The 26,904-nt window shown below is 39.3% G+C and overlaps 1 protein-coding gene and 1 long non-coding RNA gene across 6 annotated transcripts in view; one reads left to right on the plus strand and one right to left on the minus strand.

The window, feature by feature from the left end:
* Positions 1-18,623, minus strand: part of LOC116664801 — a 109,232-nt gene extending 90,609 nt beyond the window's left edge. For all 3 annotated transcript variants that reach the window (XR_004321258.1, XR_004321260.1, XR_004321259.1), the window contains exon 1: positions 18,495-18,623. This is a non-coding gene — a long non-coding RNA (uncharacterized LOC116664801). The remainder of the gene's footprint in view (positions 1-18,494) is intronic.
* Positions 1-26,904, plus strand: part of MKLN1 (muskelin 1) — a 320,903-nt gene that overhangs the window by 124,161 nt on the left and 169,838 nt on the right. For all 3 annotated transcript variants that reach the window (XR_004321257.1, XR_004321256.1, XM_032483347.1), the window contains exon 3: positions 18,500-18,895. Coding sequence is in view for 1 of the 3 variants with exons in the window: in XM_032483347.1 (XP_032339238.1) it covers positions 18,798-18,895 (98 nt within the window). In the remaining 2 variants the exon portion in view is untranslated. The remainder of the gene's footprint in view (positions 1-18,499; positions 18,896-26,904) is intronic.

The raw sequence follows: 26,904 nt of genomic DNA on the forward strand, positions 1-26,904 counted from the left end.
GTGTAATCTTCCCAGTGCTTTCTTCTCTCCAGGCTGACACTGCACACACTGCTCCTAAATTCTCCTTGAGCAGGCTGTGTGGCTTAAGCCTGAGTCCTTTAGCTACTCTCAGGGGCAGTTGCCCTTGGATCAGGACACACTTGGGTCATGGAGCCCCAGTGAAGGCGGATGGCCCCCTGCAGGGTGCTGACATATTGAGCCCGAAGAAGGCAGCACTACTAACCTTTGGTATGTAGATAGGACACATCTTAAATAACCATTTCCTCCTATACATTTTTTTCCCTTTCAAAGTAGGAAAATAAAGTGGTTTTTTTTTTTTTTTTGGTTAATACTTTGCCTTGGTGCCCCCCAAAAGCACAGCCAGGTACACAGAGGTTGCTAGATCCACACAATAAAGAGGTTCTTGTGAGACTTTAAAAACAGAAGAGGTTTCTCTCACACAAATGGTGTTTGATGGGATATCATCTCTAAATTGTACATATCAAAATTTCTTTGTTCCCGTAAGTTGAAATCCTTTTGACTTTACATAAGCATGTTAAATGCTAGGAGTAATACACACCTAAAGTATATAAATATTCTTTGGAAATTTCTGGAACAGCAACACAAACAAATATATCACTCTTCTGGTCAAAATCCATATCACTCAGAACAAAAACCCAAATCCTTACCAACAGCCTCTAAGGACCTATGGGATGATCTAGTCACTGGACTTCATCTCTTAGAAACGAGAAGGCAGGACAGCATGCTTAAGAGCACCCAGAGTCTCTAGACATGGTTCCAGCTCTATCATTTGATAGCTATGTGACTTGGGGGCAGTTATTTTACCTTCCTGTGCCTCAGTTTCCTCATTTGGAAAAGAGAAAAACAGTACTGCCTTCACATGGTTGTTGGGAGGATTAATTAATATTTTTCAGTGCTTAAAATAGTAAGTAATAGCTCCTAGTAAGGGCTATTTAAACATTAGATAAATAAAACACTTCCCTCATTCATAGCACTGCAGCCACACTGGCCTCCCTGCTGTGTCTCCAGAGGGCCAAGCATACTCCGGCCCCAGGACCTTCATATTTGCTGTTCTGCCAGATAGCCACATGATCAATTTCCTCACCTCCTTCAAGTCTTAGTTCAAATACCACCTTTTAAATGATGAGAACCTTATTTAAAATAGCAATCCCCTCCTGCATACCCCTGCTTTATGTTTCTCAGTAGCACTTACGTACTTCTAATACTCTACATAGTTTTCCAATTTATTTGTTTTTCACCTGTCTCCCCCAGCTGGAAGGCAAACAAGGGCAGGAATAGTTGTTTTATTTTCTGATGAATTCCAAGTGCCTCGAACATTGCATAAGATGTAGTATGTGCTCAATACTATTTGTGGAATGAATGAATACACTGTTTTCACGTAAAGAAAGTTAAGTCTACATATTTTAAAGACTGATTTGTAAATGAGATTCCTAATGTGCACGTAAGGTGCGAAAGATCTCCCCTAAAGTTGTTTCTCTTAAATTGAATAGAGATGGTCTCTTTCCCATAATATTGTTTAAGAAATTGATTAGCAAACTGGTCTTTTTCCCCAAAGATATTTAAAAGTAAACTTTAGCTGAAACTTAGGACAAGCTATCTTTAATTCTTAATGAGCAGACTCTGAATTAATAAAATTAACTCCTGATTAATTGCTAGTGGACTCTGTGTCCCTGTCATTTATCCAACATGACCTAGAAGTCATGGCCTGTCATCAGGATGTGGAAAGAAAAGAACTAATAAACCCCTACTCTAGGTTAGGTAAGCTGCTGGGTCAAACCTGTGAGGAAAATTTCATTATCCTCATAGTACAGAGAAACCAAAGCCTACAGAGGCCCCGAATCACATACCTTAATGGGTAACAGAGCCAGCATTCATACTATCAGTTTGCAAAATCCATGCTCTTTCCAGTATCTCACTTTGAGCCTTAGATTTCTCATTTATAATATGCGGTAACATTACTAAGGCACAGCTATTATGACAATGAAAATAACGTATGCAAAGCAGAATACTTAATAAGTGACAGCTTTTTTTTTAATGCCTATAGTTTAGAAATGATGATAAGACTTTTGCCATGGACCACAATCACATAGTCTCCCCAGGGAGAAAAATATGAGCTCTGACTTACCAGGACAGCAGAAGTAGGTCCCATGGGATAGATTAGTGGGAATAGTCACATCTTAAAAAGAAGAATTTTAAATTCAATACAAGTTTAAATACTTACTATACTTTTCTCCATTTAGAGTTGACTCTTAAGTAGTTTATAGGCTCTAACTAGCTAAATTTGAAACAATTTGATCACCAAAATTTTGTTTGTATGCTGTATAAAAACGATGGTTGTATAAAAAGAAAAAGACATATACTCAAGGTGACTTAAAAAATGGAGGGAAATAGGAAAGAAGCAATTAGGAGAAATAGGAAAACAAAACCTTCTTTACAGAAAAATGACAGCTAATAAAAGCTGAAGAAATGATGAGACTTAAAAATACTGTTAGGCAGTCCTCAATGTAATGACTGATTCAATCAAGGAATATCAGTGGAAGACAAAACCTTTGGGTGACAGGTTGATGGGCATCATGGACTGAACTGTTTCTCAACCCCGGCGCCCTAGGGTGTGATCTTATTTGGAAATAGGTTTCTTGCAGGTATAATTAGTTATATATAATTAGATAAGGTCATACTGGGGTAGGATGGGATCCTAATGCAATATGACTGGTGTCCTTATAAGATGGTCATGTGAAGACACAGAGACACATGGAAAATGCCATGTGAAGATGCAGGTCGAATTGAAGTGCTGCAGCTACACGCCAAGGAATGTCTGGGGCTACCAGAAGCTGGAAGAAAGGAAGGATTCCCTCCTAAGGTTTCAGAGGGAGCCTATCAACACATTGTTTCCATACTTCTAGTCTCCAGAACTGTGAGACAATAAATTTCTGTTGTTTTAAGCCAGCCAATGTGTGGGTACTTTGTTACAGCAGCCTTAGGAAGCTAAAACAATGGCAAACAGGATAGACACAGGAGCACGAAAGTATCACCTTTCACATAATGAAAGACAGTGCTTTTCAAAGGAGAGCTCCATAGGTTACCACTTAATTAACATCACTAACAGTGGCACAACCTGACATACGTACCTTCTGATATCATGCAGTAAGAGGTACACAATATCAATTTGATAGACTGATGGCAATAGGTCCAAATTATTTCTCTCCCTTATCCACATCCCTTGCAATGTGACTTTGCAGCAACTCTCCTCAAGAGGTAGAGTTTATTTCTCCACCACTTGAGTGTAGGGTGGTCAACATAATGCCGCTGAAGTGACAGAGTGCTGGTTCTAAGCCAGATGAGACACGCTTCCACTCTCTTTCATACCCCTGCCTCTTCCATGAGAACAGACCAGTGCCAGCCTGCTTAAGTGTGATAAATGAATGGGGCAGAGCCTAGTCATATCAGCCCCCAGTCGATCTGTCAAATACCTGCAGATCCATGAATGAGTCTGTAACCAAAATCAGCTGAGCCCAGCCCAGTACAGATCAGCAGAACTACCTAGCCAATGGTTATTAATATCATGCCATTGAGTTTTGGGGTGGGTTGCTATGCAGGAATAACTAACTGTTACAATGATCTATTTAACATCCTTGCCAAATTTGTTTAAATGGAAACTAATCATGAAGAAAGAATCAGAAAAATCCAGTGTGGGACATTCTACATGACAACTGGCCTGGATACAAGTCAGTGTCAGGAAAAGCAACAACAAAAAGTGAGGAGACTGTTCTAGATAAACTGGAACAAGGTTTTTCAATCTCAGCACTAATTGACATTTTGGTCTAGATAATTGTTGTAGGGGGTTGTCCTGTATATTTTATGATGTTTAGCAGCATCCCTGGCCTCTGTCTTCTAGATGCCAGTAGCACCCCTAGTTGTGACAATCAAAAGTATCTCTAGGCACTGCTAAATGTTCACCTTGGGGCAATGGACTAAAGAGATGGAATCAAATGCAACGTTAGGACCCTGTTAGGAGCTTGGATCAAACAAAAAAAGATGATTTTAAAAGACATTTTGGACAATTAGAGGAGTCTGAATGTGGAATTAAAGATATTGAAACATTAATTTTCCTAGGTCTGAAAACAGTATTGCAATTGTGTAGGAGAATACCTTTATTCTTAGGAGATGTATGCTGGATTATTTTGAATGAACCATCGTAAAGTATTCAACTTACTTTCAAATGCTTCAATGGATAAATATGTATATTTACAGAAAAAGATAAAGCGAAGGTGACAAAATGTTAACTGGTGAATCTAGGTGAAGAGAATAGGGGCATTTATTGTATTGTTCTTTGGAATTTTGTGAGTTTGAACATTTTCAAAATAAAAAGTTGGGGGTAAAAAGAGTTAGTCTCATCTCCACTGCCTGACTCTTTACTGACTTAAATGATGCAAAGAGCAGGCTTGTTCTAAATGAATCTGGGGGCTCATTCTATGTTGCCTGGACAATGAGCTAGCTCAAACCAGGTATGGGGGGTTTGGAGCTGAGCAAGGGGGCTTTTCTCAGCCTGAGGAACTGTACACAGCTCTGCTTCTCATGGGACCCCTGGTTTCCTTTCTCTTGTGTAACATCCCACGGGACCAAAAGTCTAGGTGCTGGGCAGCTTGTGTGTGTTTCCCAGACAACTGTGGTAAACAGCTGGCACCAAAACCCAGGCTGCCTCATGCCAAGACAGTCTGATTATTTCTTTCACTGATAAAGGCTACTCTCAAACTTCCTTTATACAAGAAGGAGAGCAAAAGAGGGGTAGAATTCCCTTCTCTGGAACACAAACCATTCTGGGAGACCAGCAGGTCAGCCAGGGAAAATAAGAGGATGGGCTCTCTAGGCCCTTCCTTCTCTTAAAGACCTTGACCTTGACATTGACATTGTAAGCTTCCTCTTTCCACAGTAAAATCTAATTTTTTAACCTGTACCATGTGATGCAGTGGAATTTAAATCATGCCCTGGTGCATTAAAGTTTAGGCAACTGCAAAAAGACCCATCTTGCAAGAGAGCTAATATTTAAAACATAGACAAAACTCAGAAAACAAAAAGGAAAGTGTTGATAAATGCTTTAGTGTAAAACACTTAACTAAAACTTTTTAATGGCCAAAACAAATATGACAACATCAAGAAGAAAACACCATAAACTGAGCCAAAAGACAAATGGCACAGAAGAAAAAAAATTGTTACCAACAGAAAAAGGGTTTCTTTCTTTATTATATAAAGAGATCTTAAAGTTTTAGAAGGAAAAAATGAACAGGAAAATGGGCAAAGAATATTTCACAAAGAAAACAAGAATGGCAAAAACTACTTGGAAAAAATACAACTTCATTAGTGCTTAGAAAAGTGTAAATCATAAACATGTGATACCATTTTTACCCATCAGATTGACAAAAAGTTGAAAGTTTGATAAAACTCAGTTTTGACAAGGGTATAAATGAACTTACACTGTTGATGGAAGTGTGGATTGGAACAACTATTTGGGGGTTACAATTTGGAAACACCTAACCCAATTTTAAATGCACATATATCTTGACCTAGCAATTCCATTTATAGGAGTTAATCCTACAGATTGAGCCATACAAATTCCCAATGATGTATCTATAAAGATATTCATGGAAACATTGTTTAGAATAACAGTAAGTGGAAATGATTTAAATGTTCACCAATGGGGGCAATGGTTAAGTAAATTATGGCACATCCAATGATTAAAAGATCTTAGAAGATCTTTATGTGCTGACATGGAAATATGTCTGATATATTATTACACAAATAAAGCAAGGTACAGGTGTTTAGGGAAAACTTATTCTTCCTCCTGTATATCTCTCCTTTACTCTCACACCACCAGACTTACAACACTTCTGACACCAACCATGTGGGAGTTTTCTCCAAACCAAGCAATTCTCTATGACACCAGCTGGGTGTCTAACAATTTAATTCAATCTTGACACTACCTGGAGATAGTCAGATCCCAAACGTTAAGGGCTCAGTCCCACAAAATTTTGCCACCCCTACTTCAGATGCCAGTCTTAAGCAGTATGTCTCCAGGTTACCCATAACTTCTGTCTGACTTGGCTACAAATTGGAGGTTCCCATTGCCTCCTACACTTTGGAGAGTGAATTATTTGCTAGAACAGCTCATAGAACTCAAGGAAACACTTATGTTGATCAGTACAATAAAGGGTAATGTAAAGGATACAGATGAACAGCCAGATGAAGAGATACACAGGGTAAGGTCTGGGAGGGTCTGAGTACAGGAGCCTATGGACTTGGGGTGCTTCACCCTCCTGTTAGGTGGATGTGTTCACCTGTCTGGAGGTTCTCCAAATCCCATAATATTGGGATTTTTGTAGAGGCTTCACCACATAGGCATGATCAATTATTAACTCCATTTCTAGTCCTTTCTTCCCTCTCTAGAGAATGGGGGGTAGGGCTGAAAATTCTAAGCTTCTGATCCTGGCTTGGTCCTTCTGGGGACCACCCCCCAGGAAATTCAAAGGGATTTTAGGAACTCTGTGCCAGGAAGCAGGTTTAAAGACCAAATATTAGAATAAAAGATGCTCCAAGTGCTCTTATTACTTAGGAATTTACGAGGGTTTTAGGGGCTCTGTGCCTGGAACTGGGGTACAGTTCAATGTGTATATTTTCTATTATCTCACACTAGGGTAAGATATATTGTATGGTCTGCTTTGTGGGAAAATGGTTTATATATTTTATATGCTTTTATGGAAAAAATACACAAGAAATAGTTATCGGTGCTTACCTTGGGGTAAGAGTGAAAAGGAGATTTTTCTTCTTTCCACTATAAGCTGTTTTGAAGTTTGAATTTATTTTTGTTATGGTGGTGTTTTACAATTTAAAAAAATACACAGATTGTGCCTTGAAACAACTTTTAAAATGTCAATCAGTGACCTTTCTGATACTTTTGTGGAAAATATTTAAATTACTGAAACAGGATGAGGTTGCGTGTGGGCAAATTAATTTTAGCTGGGGATGCAAATAGTCTTGCGCCACTGCAACCAGGTGTATGATTTTCAGAACCTAGTTAGGCTGGATCAGAGCAGTTATCAGCTTTCTTAAGCAGTCTCAGGTCAATCACCTTTCTTAAATTGCTCAGGTCAGGCCTTTATGGAGACTCCTATTGGAAACCACAGTAGATAGTATGAAAAAAAACAATGCGACAGGAAATTTTTTTTCTTATTCTCTTTCACTGTCTCCTGAGTTTCTTCAGGAATGTGGAAGTTAAGATATAAACTTGATTCAAAAGCACTGAGATATGGGCAAAATTTGCAAAGGCGTTAGCATGATTCCTGCTCTTTATAAATGCACCAAATTTGTGTCTGGCTGAGTCTCTTTAAAACACCGAAGGTACTAATCCGAGAGGACAGCCTCTATCAGGGGAACATTTTCTGTTCCCAGTGAAGTGGTACATTCAGTTCCTGGTGCAGGCTCACTTAACTTCTATTAGTCGTTTTGCAGCTGTATCTTGGGAAGAGAAAATCGCTAATACTTTTTGGTAATTTCACAAGTAAACTAAAAACTCTTTTCTCACAGTTCCCATTTGTTTACAAATTTCAAGTCAATAAAACATGTCTACCTTTGTGGATACTTCTAAATTCTTTCATTGTCTACTGATACACCTACCTGGTTCCCAGACTCTACTTGTGTACCTAGATTTGTTGTCATAACATAGCAGGTAGATGCTGGTCCACACACCCCAGTTTGCCATTGAACTGATGGTGCAATTTTTGTTTTGTGGTTTACGATTCTAAGGTTGTTCTGGGACACTGCTTAAAAACACAGGTCACTACCAAATGAGATCCTGGATCTGATCAAGCTTGGTTTGTTATTTTCTAGGTTGTTCAGGACATTAGATGAATGCTTAAATTTGTTACTGAAGAGTTGCTATGAATACTGAAGATGCACATACGGGATTATTATTGTAGGTTGGTTTGTGACAGCTGGCCCTGATTTAGTTATTTCCTCAAGAAGACACTTTGAACAATTATTTAAATGCCTCCCCTCTGCAATTACAGTAATAATGATGATGATGATTTTGCAACTGAATATGCAATTCAAGGTGCATATACTCAACTACTGTTTTTAGCTTGCTTTTCTTTTTACATTGATGTCAGCTGTTGTTGTCAGGCTTACTGAAGAACAGAGAACCGTTTTTCCACTGAAGGTCACTAAACTATATGAAAAAAGTAATTAGGGGTCAATACAGGAAGTTATAAGAAAAATAATTGTTATAGTTAGTATTTAAGGAGTGCTATGAGCAAGTCTTTTTTTCTTCTTAGAAAAATATAACATTTCAGAACTTATCTGCTTGTAATATTAACAAGAAGATATCTTATGTAATAATGATAAATATCTGACAATGGTTTTGTTCTATAGTACAGTCAATTAAGGAGTCACCTGCAAGTGAGAAAGAGGATGAAATAGGGAGAGGTGTGTGTTGTGGGTAAGGGGAGACAATACAGAGTAAAAGAAATGAAGTCAGATGCAGAAGGAGTAGGAAGATGCTGAGAGTAAAGACAGATAAAGGAGTAAGAGGAATAAGACAGAGTAATAGGGCGAGAGAACAAGTAGAGACAGGTGGGTAGGAAGGGAGAGGAAGGGGAGCAGAAACATGAATAAAGAAGGAGGAGGCAACAGAGTAGTGTGGGGAATTACAAGAAAAGCATTTAGGTTTGTTTTTGAGATGAACATGGGATCTCTAGAATGGGGCATTTATGCCACCATCACCTGTTACCAACTCTCTTTGAAATACTGATTAACTACTGTTTACAACTCTAAGCACTCAAATCATTTTAATTTGGACCTGGCAGATAAGGTGGGAAAGTTGAAATGGAAACCTTACAAACTGGATGTCCAAGCTAGCTGTCATGGCAGTGTCTGGTTTCTTGAGGCTGACTTCGTAGGAGAAATTCCAAAGGAAGGAGGAGAGCTCAGCTGTCAGTTAATGGCAGCTTCCACTCTCCTAAGACTTCAGGGGGAAAAGTTCTTAACTTGGCTGCACACTATGCTCATCAGAGAATCCCGTTATAAAGGTGGTTATTATGGGGGGCTATGAGAGCAGTGATCCAAACATTCAATTGGGTAAAATTAGGTCAAAGGCCAGAGGCTCTCAAACTTTGTTCTACTATATTTAGCAACTGGCATTGCTAAAAATTGTAGAGGTGAGGGGAGGAGATCATTTCAAACTTATTTGGAAATACACATGAGGAAAACGAATCAAAACTATCAACATACTGAGAAAGGTCTCCTTAAAAATTTACATTTGAGAAATGATTTGAGCTGATTCCAACATTATGAGGGCATCTGGCATCTCTTTGAAGACAAACTTCTGTTGATGTCCTCAGATGGAGCTGAGATGGGGAACCAGGAGACATAGTTTGCTTCTTTTCCACTTTGTTGTACTATATATATAGCTCAGTTCAGTCCCTTGTCCTACTGGATATCCCTGCATTCCTGTACTTTCTGGCCTGCTCTCCAAGCTGGATTTGGTTCTTTTCTACTGCGGAGCCATCTAGAATTTGCTATCACCATGATCTTCTATTTCTGTCATTTCTCATTTCCCTCTCCAGTTCCATCTGTTTCAGTAACACTGAAACTTAACCTGCCCCTCACCTATATGCTTAGGGGGAAAAGGTAGAGGAGGAAGCTGTCCCAAATCAGCTCGATCTTTTCATGCCCCATAGTATATACTTATTTCCATTTATAGTGGCCTCTGGAGCCAAAGCTTCCTAACGTAGGAGGGGATTCTAATATGATAACTTTCTTGTGGAATAGGAGGAAAATATTGCCCTGACAGACCTATGGGATTGTCTCCTGATGATTTTGGAGATAGCTTTAATTAGAAAGTATGATATTTGGCCTGTGGCCTAATGGAGATAATGCTACTGCTAACCACCACAATGACCACCATTGTTAACTTACACTTTATTTGATGCTTCTTTCTGAATGCTTTGTGTATTAACCTTTTAAATATCTGACTACTTGACTGTGAGCTCCTTAATAGCTAGGTGTATGTCAGCACCTGGTACATAGTAGGTGCCTAACAAGTGTTTACTGAATGAACGAATGAAAGTTTAAGCAGTCCAGCCAATGAAAGTGAGAGCAGGCTGGATGGAGCAGGGGGGAAATGAGAGGAGCCAGTTCCGTCTCCTCGTTCACCGAGACCAAGTTGAGCCCTGCCTGTGGTGATGGGACAAAAGCACTGAAAGGTCCTGACTTAAGAATCCCCCTAACTTCAAACATTTCTACCCAGAGGGCTAGGATGCTTTTTTTCTGAGCCACTCTCACTTTTCCCAAAAGGCCTTTTGGTTCCAAGAACACCAGGAATCAGTGTTAATTGCTTTTTGGAATATTATTTTGTCAGCTTCATTCAGATGTGGTAATTTGCAAAGCAACCCCCAGCAGTTGACAGTTCATCCATAGCTATGCAATGTTCAGACATTTCCTGGGATTCCTGCCCACTGCCTAGGCAGCTGGCAGTGTTCGCCACAATATGTGCTCACCTGGGATTAACTTGGAACCTAGTCGTGCTTTGTTGTGTCTGGGATTTAAAAAATTCTGAAAGGGTGAAGGCCCAAACCTACTTGATTCAGAAAATAAAAGTGTACCAACTTTTACTTTAAGAATTAGCAGGTGCTTAAAGATCATCTAGTCTACAATGGGTGGAAGAGGAAATTGCAGCTCTGACAGATTCAATGGCAAGGTCAACTGGCTGGTAGCTGGGAGGCAGGGTCCAAAATCTATATTCTTCATGTGGCACCAAACTGTGAGCTAGGGTCCCCTGGATTTATGCCGGTGTGGATATAAGTGTTTAAGTCACTATCTGTTTCTCTTTGAAGCTCTTTTTCCTGGCTAGGGACTTCCTGGTCCTCGTTTACACATGCTTCAAGGTCACAGCTCAGACCCAACTGTCTACCAAAAAAACTAGACACTTATGAGAGGAATCATTGCCAGTTCCTGCACTCTATGTGCCCCAGCTCCAACCAAGCTCAGCACACCAATGGTGGGATAAAGTGCTCTCTGGAACCAGGAATTTCTAAGTTTCGATGCCAACAGGGGAAAGGGTGAATTCTGTCTGATTTCTCTGGCAGGCTAAGGCTGCAGCTGCTGCTGCTGCCACCTCCTGGGAGAAGATAGACTGGAGCTTCATACCTGAGGCTAGTCTCAATGTTCACCTGTGACTTGGGCAAAGGCCCCACTGGGGCCAGGCTGAAGTTCCTTTGTCCTAGAAAAGAAAGGGAATATCCCCTTACTTAGGAAACAAAACATCAGTATTTGCTTTCATCTATTCCTTTTTGGTAGTGTTGCGCTGAAAGAAATGTTTTCAAATGACAATGACAAAGCTGAAATGAGTTAATATGGAAACCATGGGAAAGCAGAAGTTAAGACTTAGGAATACCCCCAGATTCTTTCTCTTGGTCTTCTGAATCCTAAATCCTGGGGTAACGTTAGGAGTACATACACCTGAGTATTGCATAATAGAGAGGAAACATATGAGTTTTAACTCCAAGAATCTGAGTTTACCTGCAGGGTTATTGTGAAGATTAATTGAGATAATACATGTAAGTTCCTGGTAAATTCAATGGGATTTTTATCTGGCCAAATTCACTCCTCTAATCCCCATGGTGATTTTCTTAATTTACTGATCAGAGATTGACTCATAGCTCCTATGCCTTTAATTCCTTCCAGTCTTCTGGTCTACAGATGATCCCTAAGCTAACTCATTTCATTTTTTAAAAATATAGCCATAAATTATTGCTATGGATTGAATGTTTGTGCCCCACCCCCAATTCGTATGTTGATGCCCTAATTCCGAATGTGCTTAGGGCCTTTGAGAGGTAATTAAGTTTAGATGAGGTCATGAAGGTGGAGCCCCCTGATGGGATTAATGCCCTTATAAGGGGATGAAGAGACCAGAACCCTTCTTTCTTGGGCATGTGAGAATACGGCAAGAAGGCAGCCACTTGAAATCTAGGAATAGGGCTCTCACCAGACACCAAGTCTACTGGCGTCTCGATCTTGGACTTTCCAGCCTCCCAAGTATGAGAAATAAATGTCTGTTGTTTAAGCTGCCCAGTATATGATATTTTTGTTATAGCAGCCCAAGCTGACTAAGACAGAAATTGGTACACAAAAGTGGCAGTGCTGCTGTAATAGATACCTAAAAATATGGAAGCAGCTTTGGAACTGGGTAATGGGCAGAGACTGAAAGATTTCTGAGGTGCCTGCTAGAAAAAGTCAATATTGCTATGAAAGGACTCCTGGAGGCAATTCTCTCCTAGAGGTGAGCTCTCAGGAAGAGAAGGGGAGAGCTGGAGAGAATGCTTCCATCTTCTTAGAGAATATAAATAATCATGAACAGACTGTTGATAGAAATATGAACAGTAAAGGTCATCCTGGTTTCAGACAGAAAAGAGGAACATGTTATTGGAAACTGGAGGCAGGGTGATCCTTGTTATAAAGTACCACAGACTTGGCTGAATTATATTCATGTTGTAGTATTTTGCAGAAGGAAAAAAACTGCAAGTGATGAAACTGGATATCTAGCTGAGGAGATTCCTAAGGAAAACATTGAAGGAACAGCTTGGTTCCTCCTGACTGCTTATAGCAAAATGTAAGAAGACAGAAATGAGTTGATGATGGAACTGCTAAGCAAAAAGGAACCAGAACTTAAAGATTTAGAAAATTCCCAGCCTGTTCATATTACAAAAAATGAGAGCCTTCGAGCCATGACTACCACCTGATAGAGCCCTGGGTGAATGTGTCTCTGGCCTGGAAGAGCATCTGGGGCAGGACCACTCCTGGGGGGTCCAGCAGGCAGAGCGTCAAGCCAAAGGAATTGTTCTCTAGCCTTAAGATCTCATGGAGTTTGCTTTGCTAAGTTTTGGACTTGCTTAGGACTCATCACCCCTTCCTGCTTTCTTCTTTCTCTTTTAGAATGGGAATGTCTATCCTAGTCTGTTTGGTTTCATGGGTTCATAGCTGGAGAGGAATTCTGCCTCAGAATGAGTCTCACTCGTATCTGATTTAGATGAGACTCTCGACTTTAGAGTTGATGCTAAATAAATTAAGAGTTTGGGGGCTATTGGGATGGAATGCATGTATTTTGTCTGTGAGGACATACATTTTGGGGGCTGGGGTGGAAGCAAGAAGTTGGTTGACCAGAAAGAGGGCTCTCACCAGATACCAAATCTACTGATGTCTTGATCTTGGACTTCCCAGCTGCCAGAATTGTGAGAAATGAATGTTTGCTGTTTAAGGACACCAAGTCTATGATATTTTTGTTATAGCAGCCTGAACTGACTAAGACAATTAGTGAGAAGAAATTCAGGAGGAACTAAGAGATTCAATTCAGGAAATATTTCTAGAGGATCTACTATGTACTAGTTACAGAGGTTTTAAAGAAGAGTAATGTAGGTGTAGATCTAAAATGTGCCCACTAATTACATTAGGAAAAAAAGTGACTAAGAATTAGGTACTTGGGTTCTGGATTCAGATCTGCAAACAGCCCTGTTGTGTAAATGACCTTACACATGACATCTAACATATTTGTGTATTAGTTTCTTCATCTGTTGCATAATAATATCATGAAGGGAAATTCTTCCTTTTACGGTAGAGCCTGACTGGACATAACACATTTGAGTACTGCATTGTGCTTCAACTCTCCTAACCAGCTGAAAGCTGTTAAAGAGACCATGACCTTTGAATGATCCTGGTAAGCTAAAGCAAGACCCTTATTGGACCTATCTGAAGATTTCTTTTTCCTGACCAATGAAATATGGAGCTTGTTTTAACCATCATGTACAAAGCTGTGGATTTATTCCAGCCTATTCAGAGTATTTGTTTTAATCTTTAATTAGTGTAGCAAACCATGACAACGCCTCCTAAAAATTAAAAACACCTTCTTTCCCCTCTCAGTCAATTGGTATGCCTGGAAATAAGTAAAACCAGCTGGATTTATTTTGCTTTTTAACTCTGGTGGTCTTTATTATTTGACATTATCTTATATTTGAATAGCACTGTACAGTTTACTAAGTCTCTTGCCACCTGAGCAGAGTGGGATGTACTCAAACAGGATGGGCTTTTGAACCAAAGAGATTCTGGCTCTGTCACTGACTAGCTATATTTCCTTGGATAAGTAACTTGTAACAGTTAGGGTCTCAGCTGTAAACAGATGGCATTCTCCAATTGGACGATTTGAGAGGTTTAATAAAACGACTATTTATAAAGATGTGAGAACGTACTGGGAAACAACAGGAAGCAAGGGGAGGGGATGACTACTAGAACCCAGAACCAGAGAGAGCTATGTGGAGAGGCCACTTGGGAGGACCTGTGACCTTTGGTTGAAAGGGCCAGTCAGCCCACTGTGACCTTCAAGCAGGAAGTCAGGGGAAGGAATACCCCAACCTCACTCCCTTCCTTACCCTACCTCTGGAGGGGAACACCAAAGATAACAATTATTTAACCTTTCTGAGTCTTATTTTTCTCACCTGTTAAAAAGAGAGTAATAATATTTCCTAGAGTTTCTGTGAGAATTAAATGAGAACTTATAGCAGACGAGCTATGCCCCCTTCCTTCACTTGATATTTAAAACCTCCCTGTGAAGTAGACAAGTTAGATTTTATTAATGCCAATTTACAGTGGTGGAAAATGAGACTCTGAGAAGTTAAGTGACTTTCCCAAGGTCTCATAGCTAGAAAAGTAGTAGAACTGGACTGAAAACAAGATTTTCTATGTATACTTCAGATTTCTTTCCCTAGATTATTCTGTACCCCTCAGCCCCTTCTGCAGAAGGCTGCCACAGATGGTTTCTTCTTTCGAGAGCTGCTATAGCCAGAGCTATGGTAACTCTGTTATTTAGAGAAAAATTGACTGACCCAGGAATCAGTGCCTAAGCCCCCCCAAAAGCAAGCACTGGTTGGTTAAAAATGAAGAAGGTCAAATGCTCACGAGGTGGTTTGATGTAAGACTCTGACCAACATAGGAACCCACATTGGAGGCTTGGCAGCTGTGCTTGGATATCTAATAGGCATCCCCTATATAGTACACTGAAATCAGAATTCTTGATTCCTTCTACCTCAAAGCTGTTCCAACCCCAAACCTTCCCCTCTCGATAAAAGCATCACTAAATACTCAGTGGTGCAAACACAAAACCCAGGAGTCATTCTCGATTCTTTCCTCTTCTTCCTGCCTTCCATCCCTCACCAGCATGTCTAATTGGCTTTACTTTCAAAATATATCCCAATTCAACCACTTCTCTTCATCTCCTCTGCCAGTGCAAGCCACCATCATTTCTTACCTGGCTACTATAACCTCCTGTCAAGTCTCCTCACTTCAATTCTTGCCTCTTCCCAACCCATTTTCTGTTCTGCAGAAATAGATCTTTACAAAATGTAAAATGGATCACGCTACTCCTTGGCTTGAATCCCCAGCAAGGGTCTCCCCTTCACATTTGTATGTCATGGCTCCTCACCATGACTGTTGGGGCCCTACTTGTTCTGATTCCAGTCTCCCCCTCTATCACTATGCTCCTGTCACATTCTTTATTCTTTAACACACCAACCCCCTTCCTGCCTCAGGCCCATTGCACTTGCTTATTATCTCTTCCTAGAATGTTCTTTATCCAGCCTTCACATAGCTGGCACTTACTCACTGTGCAGGTATTAGCTCAAATATTATCTTCTTAGAGACACTTTCCTTTACCATCCAATCTAAATATTACTCTGGTGGAGTCTCTTCTTAGCACCTAAAATTCACAGACTAAAATTATGTAGTTGACTTATTTATTATATTTATTATATGTTGCCTTGCCAGAATGTAATCTCCATGAAAGCAGGGCCCTTATCTGGCTTGTCTGTTTATCCCTGTCTCCCTAGCATCTAGAACAGGGCCTGGCATATCACAGCCCCTCAATAATTTTTTTTTTACAGGAAAAGATAGTGAATGGTGACAAACCAAATATAATTAGTTACTCTTTCTGGGAAGTATTTGCTATGAGAAGCATTTTGAAATGTCATCAGAGAGTAAAAGATGATTTCTTTTAGGAGATGACAAAATAACTGGGTTACTAGAGCTAGTGATCCCTGAATAATGATGATACTTTGTGCAGTTCCCTCTGAGGCCATCAGTATGTCCTAATCTTTGAAGTATGGGGGAAAATGAGGAACTAAATGACCGCTGACAGTTTCCAGGTCTTCCCCCATGTATGTTACAATAAACCCCATCACCTAAGGCAATGCCCCAAAAGGAGAGAAGGTAAAATTGTATCCTTAGGAGATCTGATCTGCTAGCAGACTCTTGCAGACTGTGAAATTTCTTTAGTCTTCTATTTTATCTTAACATTTACACAAATTTTGGGCTCAGTATCGTATCTATTTGTATTTATGTTAATATGTGAACGCTTTAAATTATTTTCCCATTTGTAAACTCTGTGCTGCAGGAAAGCCATGCTATCCTGCATCTTTACATTTTCCATGGCAGTCATACCTCAGGGATACATTTTTGCAGTCTGAGAAGTTCTGGCATTCTTTTCCTTTGCAACTCAAGTATTCTTTTAGCACAATTCACTCATCCTTCAATAAACATTTATTGAACATCTACTACATGCTGGGCGCTCTAACAGGACTAAGGATATAACTGTGAACAAGACATGTATGACTCCTATCTTCATGGGACTTATAGTTTAGAAAAAGAGAATGAGAAATAAAGAGGAAATTAAAATATATTGGCGATGCTTACTAAGATAAGGAAGAAAACTCAGGATGACAAGGGAAATGTAGAAAATGGCACATAATCCCAAAATAGGTGGTGAGGACTGATTTTCCAGAATGAAATAATCTGGAAAAAAAAAATGAGTAGAAATTAGCCAGGTGAAGAATGGGGGGATAGTATTCCTGGCTTGGCTTAGACTAAGCCTTGGAGACCAGAGAGAGAGCACAGAATTTATAGGAGCCAATTCAGTGTATTAGTTTAGCGTGGCTGGAATAAAGTGCAAAGGCGAAAGAAGAGAGAGAAGGTTGGAGAGGTAATCAAGGCCAGATATGAAAGGCCTATGCTAAAGACATTCAATGTTACTCAAAGGTTTTAGAAAGTCACTGAAAGTCACAGTCATCTTAGGAAGAACTTTTAAAAAAGATGACTCGGAGACCACAACTCTATGTTTGGAAAAGAACAAGGACTCAACATATTTTAGGGTAAAGGGTGTAATTAGCAAATTCAGAGCCCCAAACTAATTGAACTGAGTCATCATTTTAATCTTCTCCCCTTAAAAGTAACTCTTACCTCCAAAGATGACCACTAATCATCTTTGGGACTAAGTAATCCTTCTCTAGTCTCTCCCACTGTCTCTGGACTCCCAACTCGAGTCACTGGGATTATAGCATTCCCTCAAGAAACAAATAATTTTCCAACATGCTGCAACACACAAAGCACATGTAATTTTACAGGTTTAAATACTGTGGACTTCCTATTCGGCATTCTTGATCTGATATGCTAGTGGAGGCCACAACTAAGTTTTCCCCTTTGGAAACAGGAAGTCAGGAGAGGATGTGAGGAAGTTTGGGCTGGTTAATGATTATAACAGGAAAAGAATACAATTATAGTACTGTGGTGTTTCCATTCACTTGGTCATTCACTGAGAAACTCTTTGCTTGAGTTTTTCTATCCCTCAAGGGGAGATGAAGATACCGTGCAGGCTTTCAGGGGTAGAACCTATTAGACAATGAGTGATGTGTACTTTGGTAGTACAGTGGCTAAGCCGAGGAATAAATGCACAACCCTGACCAACAGGTATGTGATGGGAACATTATCTAAAACAGCTAGATGTTTAGAGCAAGTGTTCCTTTTTTGATAAGAAGCTGATATGATGCCTATATGGCATTCAGAGCACATGGGCTGTTACTCCCTCAGTGGCCATTTTCTTCAAACCCTCTGTCTCTCACTCTTTCAGAACTTTTGGGCTAAATATGTCAGTTAAAAGTGGGCAGATTTACCAGTTGGAAAAATGATGACACCCAACTTCTCATCTCCTTAAGGATTTTTCTGGTCTGTGGGAAAATGTCATCACTGAGCAAATCAGTTGCACAAGATGGTATGAGAGGGCTCATAACAGATGCTTACAACGAAGGGCATCACAGACTGAAAACTGAATAGGGTGAGAGGACACATGAGCATTTCCTTTTCTGTCGCCATGTGGCTCTAGAACAAGGGACAAGACATTTAAAACCAGGACAACTCCAGAGGGAAAGGTCATTAGCTATTCTACTCCAATTCCCTTGAGTGCTGTTTCCTTAAAGAATTTAGAAACTGGACAGAGCAGTGGTTTCCAAAGTCGCAACGGCGTCCCTTCTCCAAATTCGTCTTCTCATTTTCCCTTCCTGGCCCATAACTACAGTTTGTTTCTTTTCATAATATTTTTGGCTTTTCCTTACCTCAGCTTGTAAGAAAAGTTATTTCGGCCACTCTTCTCCAAGCGCCTCGGGAGAACCCCTCAGGTGCTCACACTTCAGCCTGAGTTGCGGCCGGTCAGTCATTCAGGAGAGTTCAGCGTCGAAGACCCCCAAGGGAGAATCGCCGACGCGCACGCGTCTCACCGCTGCAAGCAGAGGTAGCGATGCGAGACGAGGAGAGCGGACGGCCCAAGCAGGGCCGCGGGCCCTTTAAGAACAAGCCACGCCCCTCCCCTCCTCCCGGAGCGGCCGGCGGTCGGTGGCGGCCGCTACGGTGCTGACAAGATGGCGGCTGGCGGGGCTGTTGCTGTGGCGCCCGAGTGCCGGCTTTTGCCCTACGCGCTACACAAGTGGAGCTCCTTCTCCTCTACCTACCTTCCCGAGTAAGTGCCGGGCCCTGGGATCGTGCTGCCCTACTCTTCGGTGTAAACACGGCTGGGCCAGGGGGGCGGTGGAGGGCAGCCGAGCCGAGAGGCCCAAGCGGGGCCTGGTGAGGGGGACGCGCGGCCTCCGGAGTCTCCTTCCAGCCTCTGAGCGAGTTGCCCGCCCCCGCCTCAGGGAGGGGTTAGGGTCCGGAGAGAGAGGTCTTGGGGGGAAGGGGCGAGGTGTGTGGCGGGGCCGCGGCACGTAGGACAACCGGAGCCGGGAGATGCTGCGGCCGGGATTTGGAGGTTGAGGAGGGCTTGGGAGCGGGCGGCTCAGGGAGGTGGGGCAGGAGCCCGAGCTTTCGGGGTCCGGACGGCAGGCAAACTGGCGAAGCTGTCTAAGGGCGTCTGAGGTGGCTGGAGACGGGGGACAGTTTAGTCGATTGCTGCCGGGACAAAGTGTGAAGCTTAGAAGAAGAGTGACTGTTCCTGAGGGAAGGGGGGCGTTGGACGGGTCATTAAAAGTGATGAGCTCCAGAGGACTGGTGAGTCACAGAAGGCTGGAAAGTTGTGGAGTCTGAATCCTTGCAATTAGGGAGACGTTCTAGGATTTACAGGGGGTAATCTTTTTCCGGCTGAAAAAGATAGGGAGTGGGCAGGAGGGACATTAAAGAAGAATTCAATTATATCATGGCTCAGAACATGGATTTATATAGACGCAGACCAGTTTCCCGACCCAGCAACTCCAATATAAACAGAGTAGTCTGTCTTGAATGAACTTGACTTGCAACACAGGCTTGGTCCGGATTCCCATTTAGGTGTTAAAAAAGAGTTCCATTTCCTTACTACCGTATGTTTTTCTGTGGCAAATTGTTTCTGAAAGGTTGACAGTACTTTCATTCAGTATTTACCTATCTTTTGTCTTATCTTTGAGAGAAGGAGCAGATCGAACCCCAGTGTTACATACAGATAGACGAAAGGGCTTAGTAAAGTTTTAAGATCTGTGCAGACCCTGAAGAAAAGTTCTAGTTGTCCTCCTGGATCATCATCTTATAAGTCCAGGAATGAATTTATAAACAAAACAAGTTACAAATAATATATTTTATGTTAACAACAAATAAAGTGGCTAGATACATGAAGCATACTCAAAAGTTTTCCACCTATGTTTCAGAAATTCTTCACATTTTCTCAAATTTTATTCTCTAGTCAAATCAAATTCTCTAGTCAAATCAGTCAAAAATCTAAAAGTGGAGCTGTGACTAGAAGAATCTAATTCTCTTGATTGCCAGCCCATTATCCTATTCTCCAGGTCAAGGGTTGACAGTCAGGCCTTCAGTAGGATCTGGTTCAGTGAGGGTGCCAAGTGACCTGTGGTCTGGTCAGGCCAGTGTGGCCTATTGTTGGCTGCTGTATGGCTGTGTCCCTGTTTGATGCTGGAATCCTACTTTTAATGTGAGAATGAGCCAGGTAAACATTCTAGCCTTCAGCTGGAGTTGAAATGTGGCCCTAGGTACTTGACTTCTGATTTTCTGATTGTTGAATCTGAAGATAATCAGTGCTTTTCTGTACACAAGTTAGGATCACAGATAGTTGGGAATTGGAATGGCATTGTTTGGTCTAATAACTATGGAGACATTTTCCAGGCCTTAAGTTAGACTACTTCCAGGATTTCACTTCTTAAATTTATATTGTAGGGATAAGACTTGGATCTGAGTTATGATAAAAAAAAAAAAGTAAGAAAAGCAGAAAATGACTAGTGGGATGGCAACTTAACTTTGACTTATGTCTCCCGAACCCAGATTTGAAGAGCACTAGTTTTGGAGTTAGAAGGCAGCCATTTGAAATAGAAGAAATCTATTATTACAATTTTCTCAAATACATTTGTAAACTAGTATTTAATGTGTATGTAACTTTCAGACACTTTCATTAACAATATACTTAATCAATATGTTAATTTATGCGATATAGTTTTTATTTTAAAGCACTAAGCTATTATAATAGAAGAGTAATCTGAACTTTTTCTTTTGAAGGAGTATAGCTGAGTGTTACAGAGCTTGAGTCTGAGAGTTTTGTGTCTGCTGGATTGATGTGTGCCATGCCTGAACTTCCTTTAGCAAGTAAGGATGGCACTGAACTTCTGTTAGCAAGTAAAGATGTTATAACTTTGTGTGATAGGAAGTGTAAGGAAGGGAATTGAGTTTCCTTACCTTTGCCCTAAAATCCTAACAGCAGTTGCTGTATCTTTACTGGCAATGACAATCATGTTAAAGTACTTCTTAAGCAGGTCTAATATTAAGTAAAGTCATTTGTTGAAATTGTCTACGGAGTAGCAAATATTTATTGATTACAAGGTCCCTAGTGCTTTTTCTATCCCTCCCTTTCTTTCCCTTTCCCTAAACTGAGATTAGACACTGGCCTGACTTGGAAACCTTACTGGCCACTGAAAGTTCTGATATTTTCAGTCTGGTAATCTTAGAACTTTAGGAAAATAAAGATAGCCAAGTTAGAGGAAAAGTATCATGAAAGTGGATGAAGGACTAGAGATTGAATTTGTAGAGCTGGCTTCTAGGATTGGATCTTTGTGACTTTTAGCAAGTATGATTCTTGTCTGAGCATCATCAGTTTCCTTATATGTAGAAATACTTATCTTGATCAAATACTGGAAGGTTTAATATGTTTAAATTTCTCTCTTTTTTTTGCAGATAGAAAAATAACTTATTTGCATTAACTTTTAGGGAATATAGTAGGTTTTTAATAAATGATTTTTGGGGACTGATGCAGGAACTTTTGTGATGTTCTACATATAGCTAAGATACATTTCAGCTGTTTGTGGTGATCTGACTGCTTTATTTCAGTCATTCAGGAGTCATCTTCGGAAATATGAGAGTTTTTTTAGATTTTAATTTTAGAAATGTAGCTATTAGCACCAAAGAATGTATTTTTTGTGTATTGAAAATGTATATTTTCTTTGTATTTACTCCGGGGTTTCTGGCTCCTCTCATATCTGTAGCATGACTCTTTCATCAGTTCTGAAAAAATTTTGGTATTCTTCAAATATTGTTTCTACCCTCTTCTTTTTCTAATTCTCTTTCCAACTCTGGTTAAATCTGTATTATGTCTTTTGTCTTGTCCCATATGTCCTTTATGCTTTTTTGTGTCTTTTTTAAATAATTTTTTTCTCTCAGTTTCTCTCAATTCTGGATAGGTTTTACTTCCCTGTGTTCCAGTATATGAATTCTCTATTCAGCTATGTTCAGTCAACTTTTAATCTCATCTATTTTATTCTTGATGGCAGCTAATGTATAGTGCTAGGCTTTTCATTTGATTCTCTCTTTCTAAAAATAAATTCTAATTCTCTGGTGAAAAATCTCCATATTGTTATCCATTTTCTAGAACATATCAGTCAAATTGCTTGAAAGTCTGTGTCTGTAAGTTCCAATATCTGGATCATCTGTAGGTCTGTATCACACATTTTATCTTGGTGTGTCTGGTAATTATTATTATTATTACCATTATTTGGAGGAGTAACTTTTGATTAAACACCATACATTATAATCAGAATTTAAGTACAATTACAAATTACAGTTAGTTGCCTAATGATATATAGCATTTCTTTAGAGAGGATTCACCCATCTTCTGGCAGGTAGATAAAATAGAGGCAGATCACCTGAGTAGTCAAGAACTGAACTGACTTGATGCTGGGTTTTAGGTTTTGTAAACCTCTAGTTTTCATAACTTTGGTAGCCTGCCAGGGAACCCACATGAGATACTGGATATTTCTAGGGCCTCTTCTGCTTTGTCTTTCTAGTAGCATGAGGATCCTAAAAGCTCCTCCTTGCTTGTCTTTTTAGCCTCCTGCTCTGTGCAGTTTAAGAATCTTTTAGAGGAAAATCAGTACACAGTGTCAGGTTTGTTCTTCTGTACCTCCTTTTTCTATAGGATCTTGACCCCTCAGGTCCTGAGTGTCATGGCAAGACCTGGCTACCAAGTTTTGCCCCTCTACCCCCTTGAAATTGCCAAAAGCTCTGCTGCCTTTTCTGCTTAACTGTCCTTTACTAGTTTCTCAGTTACTTTTCCTGTTATTTCCCATTAAAGAAATAAGCGAAATGTCCTGAGAGGGAAAGCTGCGCAGAATGTGGGCTCTCTTTAACAAGTTCTTCAGCATCTCAAGTCCTAGCTGCCTCAGAAAGTCTCTGATACCTTAAGAACATTTGCTTGTATTTTATACAGCTTTTCTAGTTGTAGGAGGTTATATTGGTCTGTTATAGGCTATTCTGTCATATCCAGAAGCAGAAATCTTTCTGTGTTTAGTTCTTATGGAATGGACTGTTATATTTTGTAGGCTTATGAATTCCTCAAGGTTATATTAGTGTCATGATTTAACACTTGAGCCCCAGATTATTTTGCTTAGTGTTTTTTTGTCTCTTTTGAGGCTTACTTGTTTATGAGGTACGGAAATTGAAAGTTTAATCTTTACCATAAGTATATATTTATTTTCCCTTCTTATAATGTGATTTTTATATTATTTGCCTTTTTAAAAAACTTTCATGGGAATATTTACGTGAAGACACTGTTTAGAAGGTAGATACTTGGGGCTAATGTAAATTTTTTGGTTTGTAAATATTATTAGTATTTCATACTTTAGAAATATCCTTATATTACTTTAATGTGACCAATATTTAGTATAGTTGTTGAGGCATGTTGTTTTATATAAATAGAAATGCTAAATTATTTTAAATATCCTTGAGTATGTCCTCTCTCCCCTTCCTCACTTTGTTCCCTTTTTTCCCTTTTGATTTAAGTAGTTTCATCAGAAGAGCAATAAAACCTAACTCCTACTTATTCTTCAGCTGTCAACTAGAATGTCACTTTCATAGGAAAGTCTGACTTACCCTGTCCTCCCAATGAGTCTGGCACCACTTCCCCTGCCCTTACAGTTAAATGCTTTCATACAAATGTATACCCTTCTCACAAAACACTTTATACAGTTTATAATTATGCATTTATTTGTATAATTATTTGATTAATACCTATTCCTGCAACTAGACCAACTAGCTCCATAAAGACTGTGAAATTTCCCCCATCATTGTAGTCCAGCATGATGTTTATTAAATGCATAGATAAGTTAATCAACGAAGCGTTTTTGACAATTTTTCTCTTTTTAATGCAGTTTTGTTCTGGAGCTACAGGGAGTCATACACTGGCCATGTTCAAAATATTAAATAATCAGTAAATTTTAAATCCATACTGTAAGTTTTCATGGTTTTCATAGTTTTTAGCAATTTCAGAGAATATTTTAAGTGAAATTAGTTATCTTGCTGTGTGGATGTTGCATCTGGAAGGACTTGGAAGAAGAGAAAACTTACTACCTATCTTGGTATTTTAAGAAGTGTTTATTATTAAGGTTATTTAAAATTGTTATAGGCAGTTCTGATGAGACCTTGAGAACTTTAAAGGTTAGTTTATTACAGAATCTGATTTGGCTAATAGTTCTAGAGTGTATCAGTACTTTGATTAATTTTAGGGTAAGGGTCATTTCCTCCAATTACTTGAATTTAAGTATTTGTTAGTTGACTTTTTAACATAATAATTTTTTTGGTTTGGTAATTCTCATTCCACGCATTCAAGCCACTTAAAATGTACAATTTAGTAGCTTTTAACATGTTCACAGATGTGTGCAACCATCACTGGAGTCACTTTCAGAACATTTTCGTAATTTCAACAACTGTACCCTTTGTTATTATCTACTTACTTTCCTATCTCTGAGCAACCATGAATTTACTTTCTATCTCTATAGATCTGTCTATTCCAGGCATTTCATATAAATGAAATCATATAATATGTAGTTTTTGTGATTGGCTTCTTTCATTTAGCATACTGTTTTCAAGGTTCATTTATGTTGTAGCATGTATCAGCACTACATCCTTTTTACAGCAGATAGTCTTCTGTTGTATAGCTGTACCACATTTTGTTTATCCATCATTAGAAAATGGACATTTAGATTGTACCTATGTTTTTGTCTGTTATGAATAATGCTGCTATAAACATTTGTGTACAAGTTTTTGTTTAGTTATATATTTTCATTTCTCTTGGGTAAATGCATAGGAGTAGAATTTGTAGGTCACGTATGGTAACTGTATAACTGTTTAAGGAACTGCCAGGCATTGTTGGTTGATTTCCCCCCACCCCCTCTGTTATTGAAGTAGTGTCAAACTGATTAGTGCATATGAATTGAAGCCCTTTAAGGAGACTGACCATCTGGAATTAGGTAGCAGATCGCTTGACTTCAAGTCTGTTACTCTGAGAACTTTCTATGACAGCTGAGCTAGTCCTTTATCTCCTTTTAGTTTTGTTCAGAATGCATGTATATGGATTGGCTCCATGTCTTCATCTTTTACCATCATCCTACCTTCCAGTGTACGTACTCACATGGAGACATACTTATGTTCACACACACTTTGCTAGATAGTTTGTGGTGGAGATGTTGGTTGAAAGTTGGTATTTTTTCCCTAAAGTTTATATAGTTTGTTTGCATATAAAATATTGACTAGGAGATATTTATGAAACTCAAGTTGTTTATGAAGTCTTTCATTAAACTGAGGCATAGGTTTTAAAAGAACTGAAAATAACTTCAGGTTTGACAGAATAGTTTATTCTAGACCTTAGAATTTCAGATCGTTGGAAAATTCAAATATCTCAGTCTGAAAGTTTGTCTCTGACATCTATCACATCTCCATTTTCTACAACCAAGAACGCTACTATCGGTGGCAGGTTAAAGAAACCTTTGCTTTTTATTTATATTTTTATTATTACATTGTAGCATTTAAGTCACAATTACGGCTTTTCACATTTTTGGCTATGTGTGCCATAAACAAATTGTCGGCTGCCTCTAATTCCTGAATAATAACCAGGCCTATTTGAAGTTATGAAAGAGAATTTTCTGGTGATGAACTATTTATAAATATATTATTACAGTGGAGGGTAGTAAAAGCTAAGTTCAGATGAATGATAAAAGCAGTAAATGCAACAGAAATTAGAAGTGAGGTTTGGAGGACAGAGCTTTTACTGTTGTCTTGGGCTTCAGGAGAGTCTTCCTGAGGAGGTAGATGAGCTATGACTTCCTCTGTGTAAGATCTAATTTACTTTACCATTCTTCAAGTTTCTTGAATTCAGGAATTTATCCTTACCTTTGTACATATTCAGCAACTCCTATTTGGGAAATTAGGTTAACACATGGAACTTGTTGAATTAGTGTAGCATATTAGAACCAGGAAGATGCTTGGAGGTAGACTTTTCCCAGATAGTTATACAAGGCACTTGATACTGGGGTCATTTTACTTCTTCCTTAGATATTACATATGTGGACTCATATCCTTGTGCATATTTCTCTCCAGACTTACCACTTTTTAATGCTTTAAGTAAATCTTTCAGTTTTCAGATTTATTTCATATTTACAGTCACGAAAGATACTGTTTATTGAAGGCAGTTCGGCTGATAGTGTTCCAGAGTCACTTGCCATATTCCTCTCTGCACAATTAACATTTATTCTACCCATTATATGTCAGTGAACTCCTCCCCTCTATTTACTTATACTTCCTTTATCATTCTGCGTATTAGGAAAAATAAGTATTTACTTAAACACAGGTGCATTTAGGAAACTTGCCACTCTATGCAAAAATTTCAAGTATAATGAAAACAAAACTCTTTAAATTTTATTTCATTCTTTTAAAAAAATAACGTAAGATAATTTTGAAATTTTTATGATATTCTTACCTGCTTTTCCAGGGCATATAGGGCAGTGATATTTGATAAGCATCAATTGCGAATTAATCTTCTAGCATGTATCGAATATTATTGATAGAGAGATGTTGCCCTGAGATTTACTGGATTCAATATACAAGTTTTTTTTTTTTTTTTGAGCTATCCTTAAATTATGATGGCTGTTAGGTTGCCATGAAAACGTTTTAAAATATTTTTTAATGCTGCAGAGAAAATGCTTCAGATACAGTGGCCTATTAAAAAAAACC

Source organism: Camelus ferus, chromosome 7 (assembly GCF_009834535.1).
Source record: "Camelus ferus isolate YT-003-E chromosome 7, BCGSAC_Cfer_1.0, whole genome shotgun sequence".
Taxonomy (NCBI): Eukaryota; Metazoa; Chordata; class Mammalia; order Artiodactyla; family Camelidae; genus Camelus; species Camelus ferus.